The sequence below is a fragment of the Terrapene carolina genome, unplaced genomic scaffold (assembly GCF_002925995.2).
Source record: "Terrapene carolina triunguis isolate 2854851 unplaced genomic scaffold, T_m_triunguis-2.0 Scaffold58, whole genome shotgun sequence".
NCBI classification, from domain to species: domain Eukaryota; kingdom Metazoa; phylum Chordata; order Testudines; family Emydidae; genus Terrapene; species Terrapene triunguis.
Genome location: NW_020664409.1, coordinates 801,327 through 820,795, shown reverse-complemented (window position 1 = coordinate 820,795; position 19,469 = coordinate 801,327). Strand labels below are relative to the sequence as shown.

General features: G+C 42.2%; 1 protein-coding gene across 1 annotated transcript in view; it reads right to left on the bottom strand.

The window, feature by feature from the left end:
- The window catches only part of DSP (desmoplakin), a 48,977-nt gene that overhangs the window by 8,504 nt on the left and 21,004 nt on the right, over positions 1–19,469 (bottom strand). Inside the window, exons 7-22 of the mRNA XM_024206778.1 lie at positions 18,784–18,945; positions 17,696–17,800; positions 16,749–16,844; positions 16,071–16,196; positions 14,988–15,140; positions 13,986–14,140; positions 13,066–13,192; positions 11,879–12,098; positions 11,058–11,275; positions 9,760–9,926; positions 9,118–9,256; positions 7,150–7,343; positions 5,739–5,901; positions 3,778–3,861; positions 2,415–2,522; positions 1,141–1,239 (exon numbers count right to left, since the gene is read on the bottom strand). Coding sequence (XP_024062546.1) covers positions 1,141–1,239; positions 2,415–2,522; positions 3,778–3,861; positions 5,739–5,901; positions 7,150–7,343; positions 9,118–9,256; positions 9,760–9,926; positions 11,058–11,275; positions 11,879–12,098; positions 13,066–13,192; positions 13,986–14,140; positions 14,988–15,140; positions 16,071–16,196; positions 16,749–16,844; positions 17,696–17,800; positions 18,784–18,945 — 2,316 coding nt within the window. The remainder of the gene's footprint in view (positions 1–1,140; positions 1,240–2,414; positions 2,523–3,777; positions 3,862–5,738; positions 5,902–7,149; positions 7,344–9,117; positions 9,257–9,759; positions 9,927–11,057; positions 11,276–11,878; positions 12,099–13,065; positions 13,193–13,985; positions 14,141–14,987; positions 15,141–16,070; positions 16,197–16,748; positions 16,845–17,695; positions 17,801–18,783; positions 18,946–19,469) is intronic.

Sequence of the window (19,469 nt, the reverse complement as noted above, 5' to 3'; positions counted from 1 at the left end):
CTTCCAGCGACCTCCATGAATTCAGCCCAGGCAACCAGGGGCTGCAGGGTCCCCCTGCCACCTGGCATGGATACCCCAGAGCTGCCATGGGCGGCGGGGCTACCCCAGAGCTTCCTGCCGCCGGCATCAGTGGGGGGACCCTGGAGCTCCAAGCCCCCACAGGGGATGGGAGCCCCCAGAGCTCCGAGAAGGCCCCTGCACCTGTTTAGCCACTGGAGGTGGTGTGAAGACCCCGCAACTGATTTGGTCACTGATATTTTTAGTAAAAGAGTCACTAACAGATCACAGGCTTCCATGAATTTTTCTTTATTGCCCATGACCTGTCCATGACTTTTACTAAAAATATCCATGACAAAATCTTTGCCAGATTCATACCGCCCCCTCTCCTGCAGGTGCACAGTGCCCCAAAAGAGGTAGGGTGGATGTAGGATCCCAGCTGTCTCCACTGGCCTGTAGAACAGGACTAGTATAGCAGAGTGAGTGGATTATATGCCGTTAAAGAAATGTAGAAGTGGGCACATTCCCCCTGTGCTCCAGGGAGCTCCTTCAGAGATGGTGTTCCCAAAAGGCACACATGTTCCCTTAAATAAGCTCACTTTAATGGGCTCACTATATTTGCAATCAATCACTTTCCTACATATACCTTACATTCCTCACACATGACCTCTGAATTGGGCTTGATTCTGGTCTCACCATGATGCATCACATCAACAGTAACGCCACTAAAAATCAGTGGAATCACAACACTGCAAAAGGACATAAGATCAGACTCAGGCCCACAGAATGGGGATGTGGTTTGCAGAAGTAGTCAGGGTTGACCTACTAGGCGAGTGCTGGGTACTTTTGCTATTCCCACCTCACATGTAAGTCTAATATACACCAGCTTCTATATCACCTCAAAATTGGCCCTGCAAGTCACTACCACCATCTTTAAAACGGGGAGAATGGAATTTATTTGCCTACTTCAGAAGTGTGCCGTGAGCATTCATTAGCTTGCTATTGATATAATCCAGGGTGTTTTTTCCTTTCCAATACTTTGTTTTGCATTTCACTAAGGGAAAAAGCTTTTGACCAGAGATACCTTGCTGTCAGATACTGTGGTGACAATGGAAAGTACCAGAAATAAAACAAGTAGGTTACCTTCAAATCCTCCATGCTCTTCAATATTTCACTTAAGAATTTGTAATAATCCCCTGATCTTGTAAGAAGCTCTATGTACCGAGACTGAATTTCTGCAGCCTGGAAAATAAAAACAGAACCATGGTCAGTCTATATTAGAAAGCTGTATGAGACCAGATAGGGGCTCAGGATTTTTTAAATGGTTTAAATATATTCCAAGAAACATTGATTTAGAGAGTGTGGAGCTAATTCTCTGCCTTCAAACAACTCCCAATAACCCTAGGAGACTTTGGGAAGTGAAAATGCCCCTTTCTGAGAAGACTATGCCTCTTTTTTCCAATATCCATTTGCCCCACTGCAGATGTGGTGTGAAATCCTGGGTTCAGTTCCCCGCATCACCATACATTTCCTGTGTGACTGGGGCAAGTTCAGGTAAAAGTGTCAAAAGCACCTAAGTGACTAATGAACCTACGTTCCATTTTCAAAAGTGACTTAGGCACTTTTGAAAATGTTACCCTTAACCTCTCTGTGCCCCACCTGTAAAATGGAAATGATATCCCTGTCCTGCCCTAAGAGCTGATTAGGGAGATTTAATGAAACAACACTTCTATGTTTTAGCCACTGATTTCTGCTCTGCTCCTAGGATAAGAGAGGAAGGTTTCACACTTCTAATTTTATTTTGAAATGCAACGGATTCAAAAATGCTTTGTGACCACGTTATCTTTTCAGTGGTGACATGCTGAAGTTAAACATTACAAATAGAAGCCGCCACGATATTCTAACTTTTTTCGATATACGATGGAATGTAACATTTCTTACAGTGAAGCAGTAATGATGGCACAGAACTTTTCTCTCTCATTTTCTGCATCTAAAGGGGGATTTGGACACAGTGAAACCGGTGCGGTTCCACTGCACAGGGGGCTCGCTACACAAGGATGTGAAAGGAGATCTGGTGATTCCAGAAGGAAGAATTAGGATGTTGGATCCATGACAATGTAGATCCATCAACTATGCACATCTGTGTGTGAGCAGCTCTATTGCTGCTCCACAGGAGGATCCATCCACTCAGCCCCCTGGAACTCTCCTGCACAAAGTCTGGCAAGTCAGGCATGGCACGATGGAAAGGATTTTCCCTTAAGAGTCCAGATTGGCTTAATAGAAATGCTCATAGACCCTAAACAGCAGTAGTGCTAGCGATTAGGATTCAGCAGCATATCTAGCAGGATAGCTTCAGCCGAAACATCTCATGTGAATAAATACAGTTTACAAGGAACTTGGGGAAAAAGGCAATGTACCTCTTGAAGAATCAACCCTGCAGGTGACTGAACTATAGTCTTCTTGATAGGTATGTTGAGCAACGTTTCCAATCCTGAACTGTAGGAAGCAGCCAGTAATTCATAATCCTGTAAGGATGGGAACAGAACACAATGCATTTTTAATGAATGCTGAGAAACCTCTCCTGGTCCAGATTTTTAGAACTGTACCCAAGTATTTATTGCTGTCAAAGGCTATATGCACTCCTCTGTTTATGTAGTATGGGGGAATCTGATCAGCCTGAATCCTGCAGAGGAGATTCAGATGAGAGTGTGCGCGCGCTGCGCAGAGGGGAAAGGTGTTTGGCTCTGTGTGTGTGTTTGGCATGGTTAGTTAGGTGGAGGGACTCCTGGGTGCAATTGTTCTGTCACCTTTTCCCCTAGAACAGCAGTTCTTAACCAGGGGTCCGAAGCCCCCGGGGAGCCGTGAGCAGATTTCAGGGGGTCCTCCAAGCAGGGCCAGCATTAGACTCACGGGGGTCAAGGGCAGAAAGCTGAAGCCCCGCCGCTCCAAGCTCCACCACCTGGGGCTGAAGCTGAAGCCTGAGCAACTTAGCTTCACTGGGCCCTGTGTGGTGTGGGGCCCCAGGCATTGCCCCGCTTGCTACTCCCTAATGCCGGCCCTGGCTTTTATATGCAGAAAAATAGTTGTTGTAGCACAGCTGGGCCATGGAGTTTTTATAGCATGTTGGGGGGACCTCAGAAAGAAAAAGGTTGAGAACCCCTGCCCTAGAGCATTAACAGAATAACCTCCTCTGTGCCTTTTTTACATCACAGAAGGGGTGTGAACACGTGCCAGACACAACAGAGCTACTACTGCAGAGCACGAGATGGGGCTGGGCAAAACATGGAGACAAAGGCAAGCCACATAGAAGGATCACCAAAGATCACCATTATTGTCCCCTGTGGATCTTTCTTGACCTCTGTGGCTATTGTATACTCCTCCTCCCTGATCTGCACTGCCATTGGCCCTGCCTCCCAAAGCAACCCAGAAGCCCCCGATTTCTCATCCACTCCCACCCTTTTAATGTGTGACTTGGAAAATTTGGTCTGGATATATAGTGCCTTTGATCCTCCTTCAGAAATCCAGCAGAAGTCAGTGGGAGCTGCATGCTGGGATGAAAGGAAGTGATGGCCCTAAATATGCAAGTAACTGAGGGTACAAATTGCTTTCAGTAAGTTCTGCTTTCCCCAAGTGCTTTACACTAGCAATTTCTTCACATACAGTCCGGTCTGAAAGAGGTGAGTGTGGGAGTTTTGCCTGAGTAAGAGCTAAGTGAAAACTGCAGGAGGGGGTCCACATAGTGAAAAGCCATTCCTTGTTTAAGTGCTAGAGTAAAAGTACCTTAATTGCAGCTGCACACAGATCTGCTTGCTTGAGAACCTCCTCCACTTTGTCTCGTTTTCCTGTTATTTCACTATGCAAGTTCTGTCCAGGAAACAATAAAATATATTTTAAAAATTACTGCACTTCCACTTGCCAAGATTCTCCCTTGTTGAGGAGAACAGCAGGTGCCTGTTGCTTTCTTGAAAGGGTGACTGCAATATAATATGATGGAATCATAAATGGCTTAAGCCTAAAATCCTTACTCTGTTCCTCAGGCCTTCCACGGACTAACTCTCATTGGTATCGATGGAAACTTGCCTAACGACTGAGTAACAACTGAGTAAGGACCTCAGAATTTGGGAAGTGCCTGACTTTAGCTAACACCCATTAAAACCCCTCTTTTTACTGGATTTTCCGGCTGTACTTATCACGTAACTTATATCAATTAGACTCCCTTGGACTAAATTCAAAGGTGACGCGTAAGGAAGTGTCAGTAGGTGGGCGTGCTGAGAGGGTCTGTGCTCAATTCTTGGCTGTGCTGTTGCACATAGTAGGGATGGTAATACTGCCTTGCGCCCTCCATTTATACAGAGCTGAGGGCAAGTCTACACTACAGCGCTACGTCAGCGCAGCTGCACTGCTGTAAAGCATCTGGTGAAGACTCACTATGCTGACAGGAGAGTCCTCTCCCATCAGCATAATTACTCCACTTCGGCGAGAAGCGGAAGCTATGTCAGCGGGAGAGCGTCTCCTGCCAATATAACACCAGTGTGGACAGCGCAAAACTTGTGTCACTTGAGGGGGAGGGGCTTTTTCACACCCCTAAGGCTGTAGTATAGACCTGCCCTGAGGCACAGATAGATTGGTGACCAAACTGTGAAATCCTACACACAATGGTGAGCAGCTACTCACGAGTAGCACTGTGGATTTCAATGGGACTACTTGTGACAGTAAGTGCTCACCAATATGAGGAAGAGCTTCACAGTCTGGCTATAGGTGACTTGATCAAAGTCACATAAAAAAATCAGTGGCAGAGACGGGAATTGAACGTAGCCTTTCCGAGTCCCAGTTGAATGCTTTAAGGACAAAACCATTCCTGACCTGAACTCTATGGGGCACACTGGGCTCCAGGCTTTTTTTTTTTTTCCCCCCTCCTGAAAATAGGCTGGAAATTTTGTGAGCGCAAACTTAGACTCTACTTGAGCAGGGATGAGTTGGCACAGAAATGCCTGGTATTTCTAAACACTCAACTCACCAGCGAGGACTCAGGTTGTGGCAGTCACCGTTTTTAAGAGCTGGAGGACAGTACTTCCAGAATGGTTTTCATGGCCAATCTATATGTTCTAATATCCTTTTTGATTGTCAGTTATCTACCTTATTTATAGGAGGACAGTTACCATAGAAGTAACAATCCTAACAATGTCATACTTATGAATAACACCCAGAAAATACACAGGTCAGTCTGATTTCCATGTTAGGACTTAAGAGTTACAGTGGTAGGATGGCCTTTGCAATGATCGCAGATAGAAGACAACCGAGGGGGAGGCCAAAGACTCAGTACATAGACTGGATATCAGTAGACCGTAGAGAGACCAACTTGCATGACAGCCATGCGTACAATCATGAGTTTTGGAAGACAGCTATTGAAGTCACCGCCCCAAAGAGGGAAGTGGCAAAAAAGAAGAAGAGTCTATTTTCCATGTTTAGGTATAACACCATTTCAGAATAGGAATAAGTCACTAATGGGGAGCATCTCAGGATGGTTGCTGCATTTCTTAAGTGGCTAAGTTTAATCAACTTTTCAACTGATGCCATACAAACCCTGAGGCAATCTTTTGCCTGTCTTGTTTTTGTTCTTCTGGTAGTGCAAATATATTCTAACTCAAAACAGGCCATTACTATGAAGACAACACTGCTGCACAATTAATACATTTTAAAAATCTGGTTCACTGAACACATTGCAGTAAGGTGCTGTGTACCTTCTGCTCATGTGAATATCTCATGATGGTGTTGCAATCTCCTAATTTCACAGCTTCAATAGCATCTTGCCTGCGCTTAGCATCACAGATCCATTTGTTCAGAGCCTGGTAAAAATCACGGTAAGTTTTCAGCTGTTTGACCTGTCTTTCTAGATCCCATGATCTAGAAAAAACAAAGAAAAACCATCAATGTGAAAAGTCCAGTCTCATTTTTCACAAATTTTCAAATGTTTAAACAATCCCATCTCTTTGTGCTCATTATTACAAGAGGTAAAACAACAGCAGCTGCTGAAAGAAGATTTAAGGTAAAAATTTTCAAATTTGTATGCTGAAATTTACATCTAAACCCATATTTAGGTATCTAAATAACTGCTCTTATTTTCAGATGTCACTGCAAATTGTGAGTTCTCAGCACCTCTAAAGATCAGACCACTTATTTAGTTGCCCCGTATGGATTTTGCTGCCTAACTTTTGTGTGAGGATACCATATAAGTGCCTGATCTAATTCCCACCAAAGTCACTGGAGAGACTCCGATTACTTTTTGGGGGGGGGGGTAGGAGGGGAGAGAGAGAGTGACATGGGGAGGAAGCAAGGGTTTGATCAGACTTAAGTATGACAAGAATCAGGACCACTGATGCAGTTATCTGGATTTACATCAGCATAAGCTTGTTTACTGTAACTGAGAGCAGGATTTGGCCTGAAGTCATCAGTGCTGGAACTAGGAGTGCTTGAAGTGCTACCATACCCCCTGGCTTGAAGTAGTAACAACCACCCAAATACATGGTTTCCGCCTTCGGCATCCCCACTATAAAAATTGTTCCAGCACCACTGCCTGAAGTAACAACTTCAGGATTTGACTCTAATATATTAAAAGTGAAAAATTATTTAAAAAATCTAATTTCCTTTTTACTCTTTATGCCGTTCTATTTTTTTTCCCCAATTTATTCAACCTAAACAATGAATACAGATTAATCAGTTTCATTTTTTCTAGTCAGTGTCATTTTCTGTCTCTCACACACTAGCACAGTGTTGCAGTGTTCAAGTGGCAAAACACTACACAGGAATGTTTTAAATCCAAACAATCAACTATTTTTAGTGACATTTAAAAAAAAATCCTAAAAACATTTATTTCCATATTAGGTTATATAAATCTTTCCCTTCCCCCAACAAAACTCTACATTTTGGACCTGGCCTACCCAACAGTGTCCTTTAAAGTGTGCTTAGCTCATTTTTTGACAATTCTCCCATTGCCAAAAAGCCAAGCTCTAAGCAGAGAAGACCAAAATTACCAGAATGCTGGTTACATCAGCTCATTGTTTTCCTTCTAGCTACAACATGATGATTATCACAATATCAAGAACGACGGGGGGAGAGAAAGGGGAAGAGAACTATTAGGAAATATAGACAAACCTGTGGTCTATCTGTTTCTCTACCCTGTGCCAACGGTCTGTTAGCTGGTTGACTTTGTCAGTGTACTTCCCAAGGTCCAAATCATAAAGAACATAAGCCTGGCAAGACTGAGAGTGGATTTGCATTGCTTTCTGCAGCTCAGATTCCAGGGTGTTCAGCAATGGCTTTTTCTGGTTTAGGTCTACTTTCATTTTCTGGATGTGAGAGAAAACAATGAAACATTTAGTTCCCCACCAGGTCTTGACCTTCTATAGTATGTATAGTCTGTTATTAGTGTTGGTTTAAGCATTTTGGCCCTGATTCAGAAAAGCACTGAACCATATGGATGTCAACAGGACTTCAGAATGTGCTTAATGTGCATCCGAAGAAGTGGGCTGTAGCCCACAAAAGCTTATGCTCTAATAAATTTGTTAGTCTCTAAGGTGCCACAAGTACTCCTGTTCTTTTTGCGGATACAGACTAACACGGCTGCTACTCTGAAACCTTAAAATTAAGCATGTACATACGTGCTTTCCTGAATTGAGCTCTCATTGTCTGTGACTACCATCTTAGCTCTTTTAAATGGTAAAGGGTGGATTTTAAACTGCTCTTCCAGTTGCTCTACACCTGAGTCTCATTTAATTTCAGAGGATTTATCTGTACATGGAACAGCTACAGGATCAGGCCACAATACTGTCAAATACTTTTTATCTAACTGTATTTTTTAAAAAAAATCTTTGCGGATCTTTAAACAATGACAAGACCTTTTTCTTTAGATTAGTTTTATACTAAACTTTAAAAAAAACCCACAGAAGATCATGCATTAAAAATAAATAAATCTAATAATAATAAATTTGGGGTCTCACCAAACTGCATATTGTGCAAGTAAAGTCCACCTTTGCACTCCCCCAATCCTAGGGTTGCTCTATTCAATGGTCGTCTCTGGCTGAAAGTGCAAGTAGCCTTGGGGCTGCTCTAAATTACAATGGCTGCAAACGGCCATAAGGGGCTGAAACTATAGCTGTGGATTGGTGTGGTATAAGGGTACTCCAACTACGCCCCCTTTGCTCTGACCACACCCTTTTTTCCCCCCACTACAACAGCAGTAGAACAGAAGAGCAGCATACTCTACTAGAAGATGAGCAGGAATGTATACTCTACTAGAAGATGATCATCCCAATGCCAGGTAAATTGGCTCTATAGCCAGATTCTACCCACAGTGAAGCACAAAGCAGTTTTTCCACTTATGGACCTGGTCCACTGCGAGTAACTTAAACCTACAAAAGATATCAAATCCAAATAAATTCATAATAGAGGCTGCCGCTCCATCCCTAGCTTGCACAATCATGCCTCAGAAGCGTAGCTCATCCCCTATGGACGATCATGCACTCTTCAGACATCTTCAGTTAGAAGACTGATTAAGAAGAGGTATTTAGGGAGTAAATCTAGGAGACACTAACCCTGTTACTCAGTGAACCATAGGAGTCCCCTCTCATCCCCCCACAGGGTTTATTCCTGAAAGTCACCAGGAATCTAAAATATAATTTCAGTGTGTGAAAAATGTCCCTAACAGTTACAACAGGATCCATAAATATTCATAATCTCTAGCTATAAAAGCATTTAATCAAACTCTGTTTTCTGTCAAAGCTGATGATACCTATTCACGTAGGGTCCAACCCTGCAGCTGAGGGGTTGCATGTGCCTAACTCTCAGTGGAAGATCTGAGGTAAGCTCTGTTGCAGGACCAGGTCACTGGCTAACACAACACTATGATTTAACTGGTCATACCTGAGATGTCAGGAAAGCTAAAATATCACCCTGTGAAGCTTCCTAAACACTAGAGGGCCAGATCCTCAGCTGGCATAAATCAGCATAGTTCCACTGAAAATCAACAGAGCTATGCCGATTTACACCAGCTGAGGATCTCCCCCCCCCGCGTCTTTGGAATGTCAGGAAATACAGCACTTCAGCAGGCATTTAACCTCTCACCTTCAGACAGGCTCGGTAAGCCTCCACTTTATCAAGGTCCAAAGAAACCGTTTCCTCTTCGGTGAGTCTGACTTCAAAAACTTTGATCACATCTTCTGCTTGTAGAATAACCTGGAGCAGTGATCTCAGCGCATTCAAACTGCAATAAACAAGGTGACCCAAAATAAATCCATAAATCTAGGAAAATGATGCTGTTTGGTTTTACAGGAACAGAGTTTAAGGCCAGAAGGGACCACCAGATCATCTAGTCTGACCTGCTGGATATCACAGGCCACCAGCATCACCCAGCATCCACACACTAAACCCACTATAATTTCACTGTATCTTATTAGTCAAAAGGGGGAGCCTGTGACAAAGAAAACCCTGCTACACCAGACTCTTTCAGAAACTGAGATGGAAGTCCACATAGGTATATGGGCCAACCCACATGGGCCACTCTGCAGGATCAACGCCTAGAATATTAATTCTAGGAAGTGCTTTGTTACATAGTCATATGAAAGGCCCCACATAAAATAACGTTTTTTATTGATAAACAAAAGCAGATTTCTGGACTAAGGGAATCTATGGGATTTATGGGACTAGTTAAGAGAAAGGAAAATGTTTAAAGTTCATGATTTGTTGTTATAACTTTTATTTTCTTACCTGTCTAAGTAGCCAGCAGAGACACCATTAATATTTTCCAGTTTCTGAAACAAGTTAGTTATCTCCAACTGCAAATAGACATACTTTTCAGAGCCTCTGAAGTTGGGCAGCAGGTCCTTATGCTTGTTGAGGGTGTCGGACATTGTTTGTGAATCATTCTGTATACCCTGATGAAAGAGAGAGAGAGAGAGAAAGATGTCTGTTTTATGCAGATACATTTCTCATGGCTAGATGAACATTCTGCATTGTATATGCCACTAATCTTCCCTCCAAAATATTTCACTTGACCTAATGGATTTCAGCGAGGACTAAAGTAGGGTCCTCAACCTGCATTAATAATATTCACCTATTACCTCTAGGCACAGCTCTACTCACTTTTATGCACAAGCACAAAAAGTGTAGAAGCACTGGCCACTCCTCCCCCAAACCCGTCCTGCTCTACGCTGAGCTACATGGAATTCAGCTCTACAGGGACCAACAACAAACAGTGCCTGCTTCGGCACTGCCCAACCCCCTACAGTAGCACTGCCATGGTCCTGCTTTTCTGGAGGCCTTTGCAGCCTCCATGCCCCTGGGGGATTTCACCCTTGAAAAATGAGTCAGTTCAGAAAAAGAAAACCAGCTTCTTTTCTTATCACTTTCTGAGCCACTGAGGTATCTTGCATAAAGGGGACACTGAAGTACAGTCTTATACAATTAACTGAAGCTGGTCATATTTTTAATCATTACACAATGGGCCCAATTCAGGCTATGAACAGGCACATGCCCAAAAAGTCATGGTCAGGAGGGGAACTGCCAGGTGTCACTTTTCTGATCCATTCCCCCGTTCAGAGTTCGTAGCCCATAGGTCTGCTGCAGCCAAAGCAATGGAAGGAAAATTCAGGGACAGAGCCTATAAACATGGAGCATCCAATCTGCATTTCACACAGATTACAGCTGCCTCTGGGGATTATCTGGGCAGGAAGATGTTAATATTGCTTTTGCGCGTGTGCAAAACGTGAACCCACGTCCACGCTACAAGCCAGGGGGGCCTGCATCTAGTTCAATAGAGTTTGCTTCTAAAATCAGATTGTTGTCTCTTTCTGTTTAATCCCCCAAGGGAAGAATGAAAATCCAATCCATAAAACTACGGTTAGTTCCCACTTGAAAAATGTCTTCTCTCAATTACACTCACAAACACCCAGAGAAAAGAACAGGATTTAGCTATTTCCTAGCTGATCTGGAATGCAGTACAGCAGAGTCTGCTGGAAATGTTCACACTGGGACTGAAAGGCTCCGGGAAAAACATCTACACTTACCTCTAACTCATTTATTTTGACTGAAAAATTGTGGGAAGCCCCCTGATCCACTCTGAGCGGGGTTCGTTGCACCATACGCATCTCACAGATTTCTATTTGCCGACGAAGTTTCTGGAGTTCTGTCAGCAGCCAGGCCTCCTGCTTCTCAAGTTCCCGGTTTCTTTCATTAATTAGAACTGGTTTTGATGCATCCAACTGAGTGATTTCAGTTGTTACCACTGTAGAACATATTAGGAGATAACCATTGGCATATGAAACCTGTCAAAGCGCTAACATGCAAAGTCACGGCAATAACAATTTGACCTAACAGTTCATTTGGCTTGTGGAATTAAGATCCCAAACCTTCATTTGTTCTTATGCAGCTGTAATAGAACAAACAAAAAATCAGGTGCCACAAAGAAAAGGCTATATTAAAAAAATGCAACAATGAGGTTTTACTTTCCGATCACTGTAAATACACAATATGGGCTAACTTCTGCTCTCATTTGTGCTAGCATCTCCACTGACTTTGCTGTGATAAGTTCAGATTCACACCAGTGTAACTGAGAACACAATTTGTTCCTCTGGGCAAACTATTGCACATCCAGTTTTGTTTTCTTGAGAGAAGCAATAGAGGTTCTTAGGCACACATCTTAAGCGGATTTTCTTAATTACTCGTGTGCCCGTAGGGGCCCAATCCAGTGCCCAGTGAAGTCAAAAGGAGTCTTTTTATTGATTTTAAAGGACACTGGATCAGGCCTAGCCAAAGAGAGAGATCAAACATAAATATTTTCATGAAAAAAAAAAATACATTCAATCACTAAAAAAAACAGACAACAAACCTTGCTGCTGTTGCTGCTGTTGCTGCGGCCGTTGTTGATTTGGCAGTTGTATAACCAAGGTTTGATAGTGCTTCTGAGCATCAGTGAACTGAGTCTGGATTTTCCGTTTGTCATCATCACCAAACATCTCTGAGCCTTGACTGTTCCTAAGGAATTCTTGGTAATGGATCTCCAGATCAGTTATGATTCTCTGATAATCTTCTGTGCGCATTGTTTTCAGCTAAAACAAAGATGCAGAAATTGTTAAAAATGGAACAACTGGAGCAGGCTCGTGATAAGTTAATCACCAGGAAATATATTAGCCTAGCTGTGCTATAAAACAATAGAGGATGCACACTTTAGAACAAAGTTTCCCAGCCTAGCTATAATTGAAAGTGAGTGCTCTGTAGAGCAGACACATTCACTCTCTGGCTGCCAAAGTTTGGTGGTAACTGAATGGGTCTGCTGTTCACACCTCAGCACCTATCAGTACCAGCAGTACATAATGAAACGGGGGCTATGAAAGGACCCAAAAGGCAAACTTTCCCACTTGCTAATCTTCCAGTACATCCCTGCCACAGTCAAACAGGAATGTGTTTTGCTTCTCCATTAATAGAATGAAAGGTTTTATATATCTATAGTCCCTTGCACAACAAAGTCATAAAGTCTAACACAGTGGTTCTAGACATGACTACATGTGACACCAGTGCCAGTACAGTATGTGTGGTCAGTGGCAATACTAGTACTTCAGGCTTTTGGTGACTGATTTTCTGAGCTTTGGCCCACTTTAATGATGAATTGCTGTTCCGGACCCCAGTTCATTCCCACTGTTCTCCTACCATATGAATGTGTAGAGCCCTACAAATCCATAGCTATCTGCTTTATATCCAAGGATATCTGCATCCGTGCATGCAGCTGTATTGTTTACCATCTCTGCGGTTCATGAATCGGATGTGGATTCAAAGTTTTGTATTCACGCAAGGCTCTAACTAATATGCATGCTGTAACCTGAGATAGAGTTTAGGCTTTTCTAAATCACAGTACTGGGAGTTTAGAGCACCCCACATTCTAGTGTGTGTTAGAGGGACAACTGAATGGGACATAGTGAGCACTGCTTTGTATAGCAAGAAGTCTAGTCAACTGGCATAGCTGTATGAAAAGGCTGAGCACCACTGGTCCATCATAGCGAAGGGCAATTAAATACCCACCTTAGCAATAGTCATAGCCCTGATTTTCTCAATGTCAATCATGCAATAGTGCCAGGACACCAGACTCTTCATGTTGATGTATAGCTGGTTCCACAGAGCCAGAATAGCTTCATAGTACTGCTCAATCCTGAGATGGGAAAAGAGATTTCACAGTCAGTTAGAACTTCTAAGCCTCCTGCCCCTCGCAGAAACATTAGTTTGAGAAACTCCAGCCAGCCTGTCTAGCTGTGTGCTGAGACTGGCCTCTGAGAAATGATCTCTGTCAATTAGCTTTTGCTTATTTTTAAACCAGAAAATACAGTACACATTAATTTACAGGTAGTATTTCAAGTTCTACAATGTATTTTAATCATGAGGACATGTGAAGCTACTAGTGAAAAGGAAGAAGGCTTTTACACATGACGAAGAAGAAAACAAAGGGGCACAATCCATTTTTTCCCCCGCCCAGGCAGGCCACATTAAAGTGATGTTAGAAGTGTGACACAAATCAGCAAAAGCCACAAAAAGTTTTGACTGAAGACGATTCAGACTCTCCAGGCCAGATCCACAACTGCAGTCCAGGAGTATTCAGTGTGGCTGTCAGAGGGGAAGTTCCCAGTCCTACAGCTGCTTCACACCAGGCCAATCCCTGGCACAAATTAGAGTAACCTGTGGTCCACTCTAATCTGTGTCAGTGGCCAATGGCTCCAAGGCAGCTGAGATGGTTAGGGAGCAGGGATGCAGACAGACATTTCTTTTTCAGTCTGATTTTTAAATGTTCTTAGTATGCACCAAGTTTCATCCATGGGGTGAATTTCTACAAATAAGGGGCCTGATCCTTTACTCCTGTGCCTGATCATGCCCAAGTTATAAAGCAGGGCTTTTTAAACAGACTCTTCCCAAACCTAGGCAAAATATTCAGAATCTTGTCAGTAACTCACTTAGTAGCAAGATCCACAGCTAATGGATTAGGAGGAGGAATAATAAGACTGACAGATGGCACCAGCATATCCACTCCCCCTGGGCCAGTCACAAGCCATTTGCTGCGTTCAGTGTTGTCCTTCAGTATGCATTCATCTCCTTTGCGCACAGTTTTCTGTAAGTAAAGCAGGAGAATTATTTTTTAAAATATTCTTCTTAAGCTTAAGCAAAATATGGTTTTCTAGGCAAGACGGACAGACCATTAACCGGGGGGGGTGGTCTGTGGCTTTAACCCACTTCCTATGGTGGCGTAAGGAGGCCCAGTGCCTCACTGTCATTTCCCAAAGCACCGTGCTCGTGGGTCATAATTACCTAGATCCACCATCCATGTCTGCCAGGAGCTCCTGCAGCCCTGAGGCTGCAGTCATGGCCACAATGCATCTCCACTCCCTCCTACATCCAGGAAGGGAAGATTCCTTCCTCTGTTTGCCCTCAAAAAACTCCCCAGTGAACAGCCCAATTACTCAGGCACTGTGCAGTCATGAATACAGGGCCACTCCATCTTGTCCTTCCTCACCAGCCAATACAGGGCTGGTGTGGAGACCCTTTCCACAGCATGCAAGGCTGTTCAGGCACCCCTCAATGGCTGCTCCACCTGCAGTCCCCTCATCAGCTCCTATCCAGCATTTGAGTGGTGTGAAGAACCTTGCGCTGGCCCTCTGATCCACAGAGGAACTTTACATTTGCATGTGTAAATATCTGCTCCAGAACAAATTGTGAATTCATCCAATCGGGAACAGAAACAATAGCATGCAATCTCTGACCAATGACAACTAAGTGACGCAGTACAGTTACGAATATTTGAGCAAACTATTCAGAAAGATTCAAATCAATTCAAAACATTCAATCTTGACAAAGAGAGGATTAAAGGTTACATTTGTCAGATCAGTGATTCACTGGCAATTATTTGGTCAGCTCTACTTTTTATAGTGTTCATTCTCAATCTGTAATGAGTACTCTACCAGATCCTGTTTGTAGTCACACAGGGCCTTGAGGATAATGGGCTTGTTACTCCTGTAGTCAGGGTTACGAGGCTTCAACTGCACAATCTTCCTGGACTTATTCACCAAGTTCTGCACTTGCCTCTTGTATTCCAGAATTTTCTCTCGTTCATTCTGGAAAGGTAAATTGTATTTTAACACTTCTTTTAAAAAAAAAGAAACCATATTCATTCACACATCTGTATTAATGTCACAATGGCCCACATCTGGCTCTCCCCGAAGACAGTGGCAAAACTTCTATTGACCTCAATTTGATCTATGAAAAAATTGTAGGTTTGTTTTTGTTTTTTTTTTTTAAAAGGCTGTAAGTGAATTAAAGTATTTCTACAGCTCTGCCAGCTACTGAGGCATCCCACAGTGTTTTATCTGGATCTATGATTTGTTTAAAGTGAAGTGCAAAAGCTTGGGGCCAAATGGAAAGAGCCTAGCACACTATGCATTCTCTCAGAATCAAACAACACCCTCCTGAATCTTCACTCAGTTCTTGTTCAGGCAAGTTCCTACTAAAATCATTGGCTGTTTTCACTGAATAAGGAGTAAGTCAGGACTGTATGACCAGCTCCTGATGAACAAACATTTAAGTCAAATATAGCTTCAAGTCTTAAGATTTGCCAGGGAGACTACTACAATATAAAATTATGTGTTAGATCCTTTATTAAGCATACTATACTTTTTTGGAGGGAAAGGAAGAGAATCTGTTTTGGTGCCTACAGATTCATCTGATGTCTGTTCTCTCTATTTTCTCGCACGCCTTACACCTGGGAATGAGCTGGGCCCACACTATATAACATAACACAATGTTCAGCAAAGTTGCCTATGAAGAGTTGAAATACAAACTCAAATGATGCTGACCCATGTGTGAGACATCACCAGAAAGATCCACCAAGGTAGTGTCATTCTGTCTTATACTCTAGAGTACTGCATGCATTAGTACACAAAATGGGCCCAATCCTGCTTCTGCTGAAATCGATGAGAGTTTTGCTATTGATTTCAATTGGAGCAGGCCCATAATTTGTTAATGAAATCTGCAAGGTGTGACAGTACCTCAAGTTCTTTGATCTGTTCCAGCAGGTTTTGGAGTGACATGTTCTTATCACATATGTACTTCTTTCTGACAGAGTCCTGTAGGTTCTTCAGGTAGTTTTCAGTGGATTGGGCCTCTTCAAAAAACTACAAAGAAGGATTGTGATTTCAGTTACACAGAACTCTCAAAAACTACTCCTTTAAGAAGCGGTGGGTATCTTCACAAGTAAAAGGAATCAGAATCATTATCTAACATGAGAATCCCAATTTACATTATGGAGAACTGCAGTGTATAAAACAATAATATAATGTTACTGGGTACTTGATACATAACTATATGAATTTATGAAGATTTGGACATAGGAAAAATGTCTTTCAGGTACCTAGGGACAAAGTTCATGCTTTTAATCAACTACAGAAGTAAGGGAAATGCCAACTTCCTATGAATTGTTGGTCAAATCAACAGGCCAAATTCTGCAGTTCTTACTTGAGCAAAACTCACTGAAATCAATGGGAATTTTACTCCAGGAAGGGCCAGAGAACATGGTCTTCTGTTACTCAAAATTGATAGTAATTTAATTGAGTTTTTTGAAATGTGACATTTTCAAAAAAACGTTATACAAAGCTTGAAGTATAAATGAAGAGAAATAAAACTTCTGATACACAAAGAGCATTTTTACTGCAAACACCAGAACTCACCTGAAAGTATGCTGCATTCTCCTTCAGATGAACATCAATGCATTTGGTGATCTGAAGAATCCAGCTCCACTGAGTTTGCAGTGTGTCCATGTATGCCTACAAACATTAATTTAAAAAAAGAACATGATTCGTTGCACCGATCTTCCACTCACCTCAAGCCTAGAACATGATTCTTTTTCTTTAAACTACCTACAAAGGCAGGGTCTGCTACTGCAAATACATGCAACTGTGAGTGACTTTCCGCTTTTCAGCAAGGCAGCAACTGACTAGCTAAATGACTGTGTAAAGTCAATATTCACCATTTCCTCTCTATAAAGGACTGCTTACTTTGTGCATCTGACAATCTGAAAAATAAAGGAAAATCTTTTTTTCCCCAGTAGCTTTTCAGTTACAGTGTTCTTAGGTGTTACTTGTAACTATAGTAGTTCTAATGTTTTCAGACAGAAATGTTATTTTCAAATTGATGGAGTCTCTTTAAATGTTAGATAAGACAAAACAATGTATTCCAAATTGTGAAAATAAAAATGTCCTGGCCTACCTACTGATTTACATTCTAGATTTTAGTTGGAGAAAGTGCTTACAGTCAGATTAAATGATCCCTCAATGAGAGGCGTGGCTACCTTCAAAACCTGGGCAGCTAAACAATCAGAACAACAAGAATGAGATGCCTAGCTACAATTAACTATGTCTCATATAAATCAATCCATGTGAGATGAAGGAATTTAGGATACACCTAAATATTGCCTTAAGACCAACCATGAATTTTCTAAACACCCTCCCCCCCCCCCCCCCCTTCCTTTAGGAAAATGATCCGTTTTCCTGATCTCCTGTCTCCCTGGAGCTGCCATACAAATATGGAATTTAATTTACAGACCTTCCACTTCGCTGGGAATTTCACTCACAGAAGAACTATGGGATCGGGTTTAATCCCAAACAGCATAACCTACCTCAATTTTGTCAGAAGCAGGGTGCTGATTGAGCACTAGTTGGTCACTTTCTTGCTTAAGTTTGTTGAGGTCTTTTTCTTTAAGCTCCAACTGGCTCATGCGTTTCTGTGAATTCAAAGCACAGCATTAAGCAACACTTCACAGGCAAATTAACAATCACATGTCATTATCTTGTTTAATAAGAGTTTCCAAAAAACGTTAAAGGCTGAAAAAGTTCTGCAGAAAACTACGAGCGTATAAAAATTAAATAATTATATGTTATGTATTCAAAGTGATATATTAATACAGTCCATTAAAAAAAAAAAAAACTGTAAAAAGAACAACCCCTCCAGTGCTACTCCTGGGGATGTACAGCTCTGCACTGCTCCCTTTGCAGGGCAACAAAGCCACCCTCTAGCTCTTACTGTCTATGTGCAGTGATCAAAGGAAAATTTGCAGCACCTTGCAAAATCTAATGTAATAGGACTAAAAAAGTATCTGCTCAGGACTGTACATTTTGTTTTCTTCTTTAAATGAATGTGGTGTTTGGGAGAGAAAGCTTGCATTGTCACTGTGTGTCTTTCGCTGTCTAAATGCAGCATCTTTTCCAACACTCCCTGTGTGCCAAGAGACAATCAATAGAGGTGAGACAGTAGTTTCTTCTCTATGTCCATGTGATCTGTTGGCAAACTGTGCAGAAACCAACGAAGTGCTAATGGAAATAGTGGGGCTTTTAGACGTGGCCATCAGTCCATAAGGAACTGGCCTGAGGTCACCAAGCCATATCACAAAGGGCACCAGAGAGTCACAGATTTTAAAGCCAGAAAAGACCATTATGGCTATCAAGTCTGACCTCCTGCTTAGCACAGGGTATAGAATATCTACCAGTGATTCCTCCAGCAAGCCCATGACTTCTAGTTTAGCTAGAGCCTATCTTTTAGAAAGACATCCAATCCTGATTCAAATACCCACCACACACAGATACAAACTAGCAACCTGGAAAGTGAAGGAATTCAGACACAGTACCAGTCTCCTGAGCAGTGCAGTGCCCCGTCATCAGGATTTATTATGAAAAGTCCACAGGGAGGTTGTTTTTGGCACTAACTTACAGAAAAGGCCTCCTGCTTCCTGGCAATATCTGTGTTCCGGTCACTCCAGTCATACAGAAGCTCCTCTTCCTCACAGTCATTGATCCACATGATCTCTCTGCTAGTGGCTTGGATGAGGTTCTGAAACTGACGCAGTTGATCCATTCTCTCAAAGGAGGATCTCTACAAGGAAAACCAACAATAAAACGAAAAGGTTAAAAAAAAAAAAATCAGAATCACAAAATGCACCTTCTTTTAAAATTAATACAAAAAATATATTGCAAGACAACTGCTGAAAATAGACAAAGTGTCTGGATTTATTAAGTAGTGGGATCCGGAAGTCATCAGCCTCTGAAAACATTTGGTTCAAGCATAAATAGAACAGCATGACTCAGTATTTGTATGTGTTTTGTTGAGCGAGTTTGGGTTGTTAAAGAGGTGCATCTATTTACTTCCAAAAGGAGGAAATAGTTCAAGAAAGCCCCACTGATCTAAAGAGGAACACAATGCGTGATTTTTATTGGTACAACCATTAGCAGAGCCCACCAAGGGACAAATCTGCTGTAGATCAGAGAGTAGTGAACTTCAGGTACCACTGCAGCAAATAGTAGGGAGTGAATCTCACAGGCAAGAAAGATACCAAAAAAAATAAATAAATAAAAGAGAGAGACTAAAAATGAAGGGGTCAGTTTTCCTGCTGCCCCCGC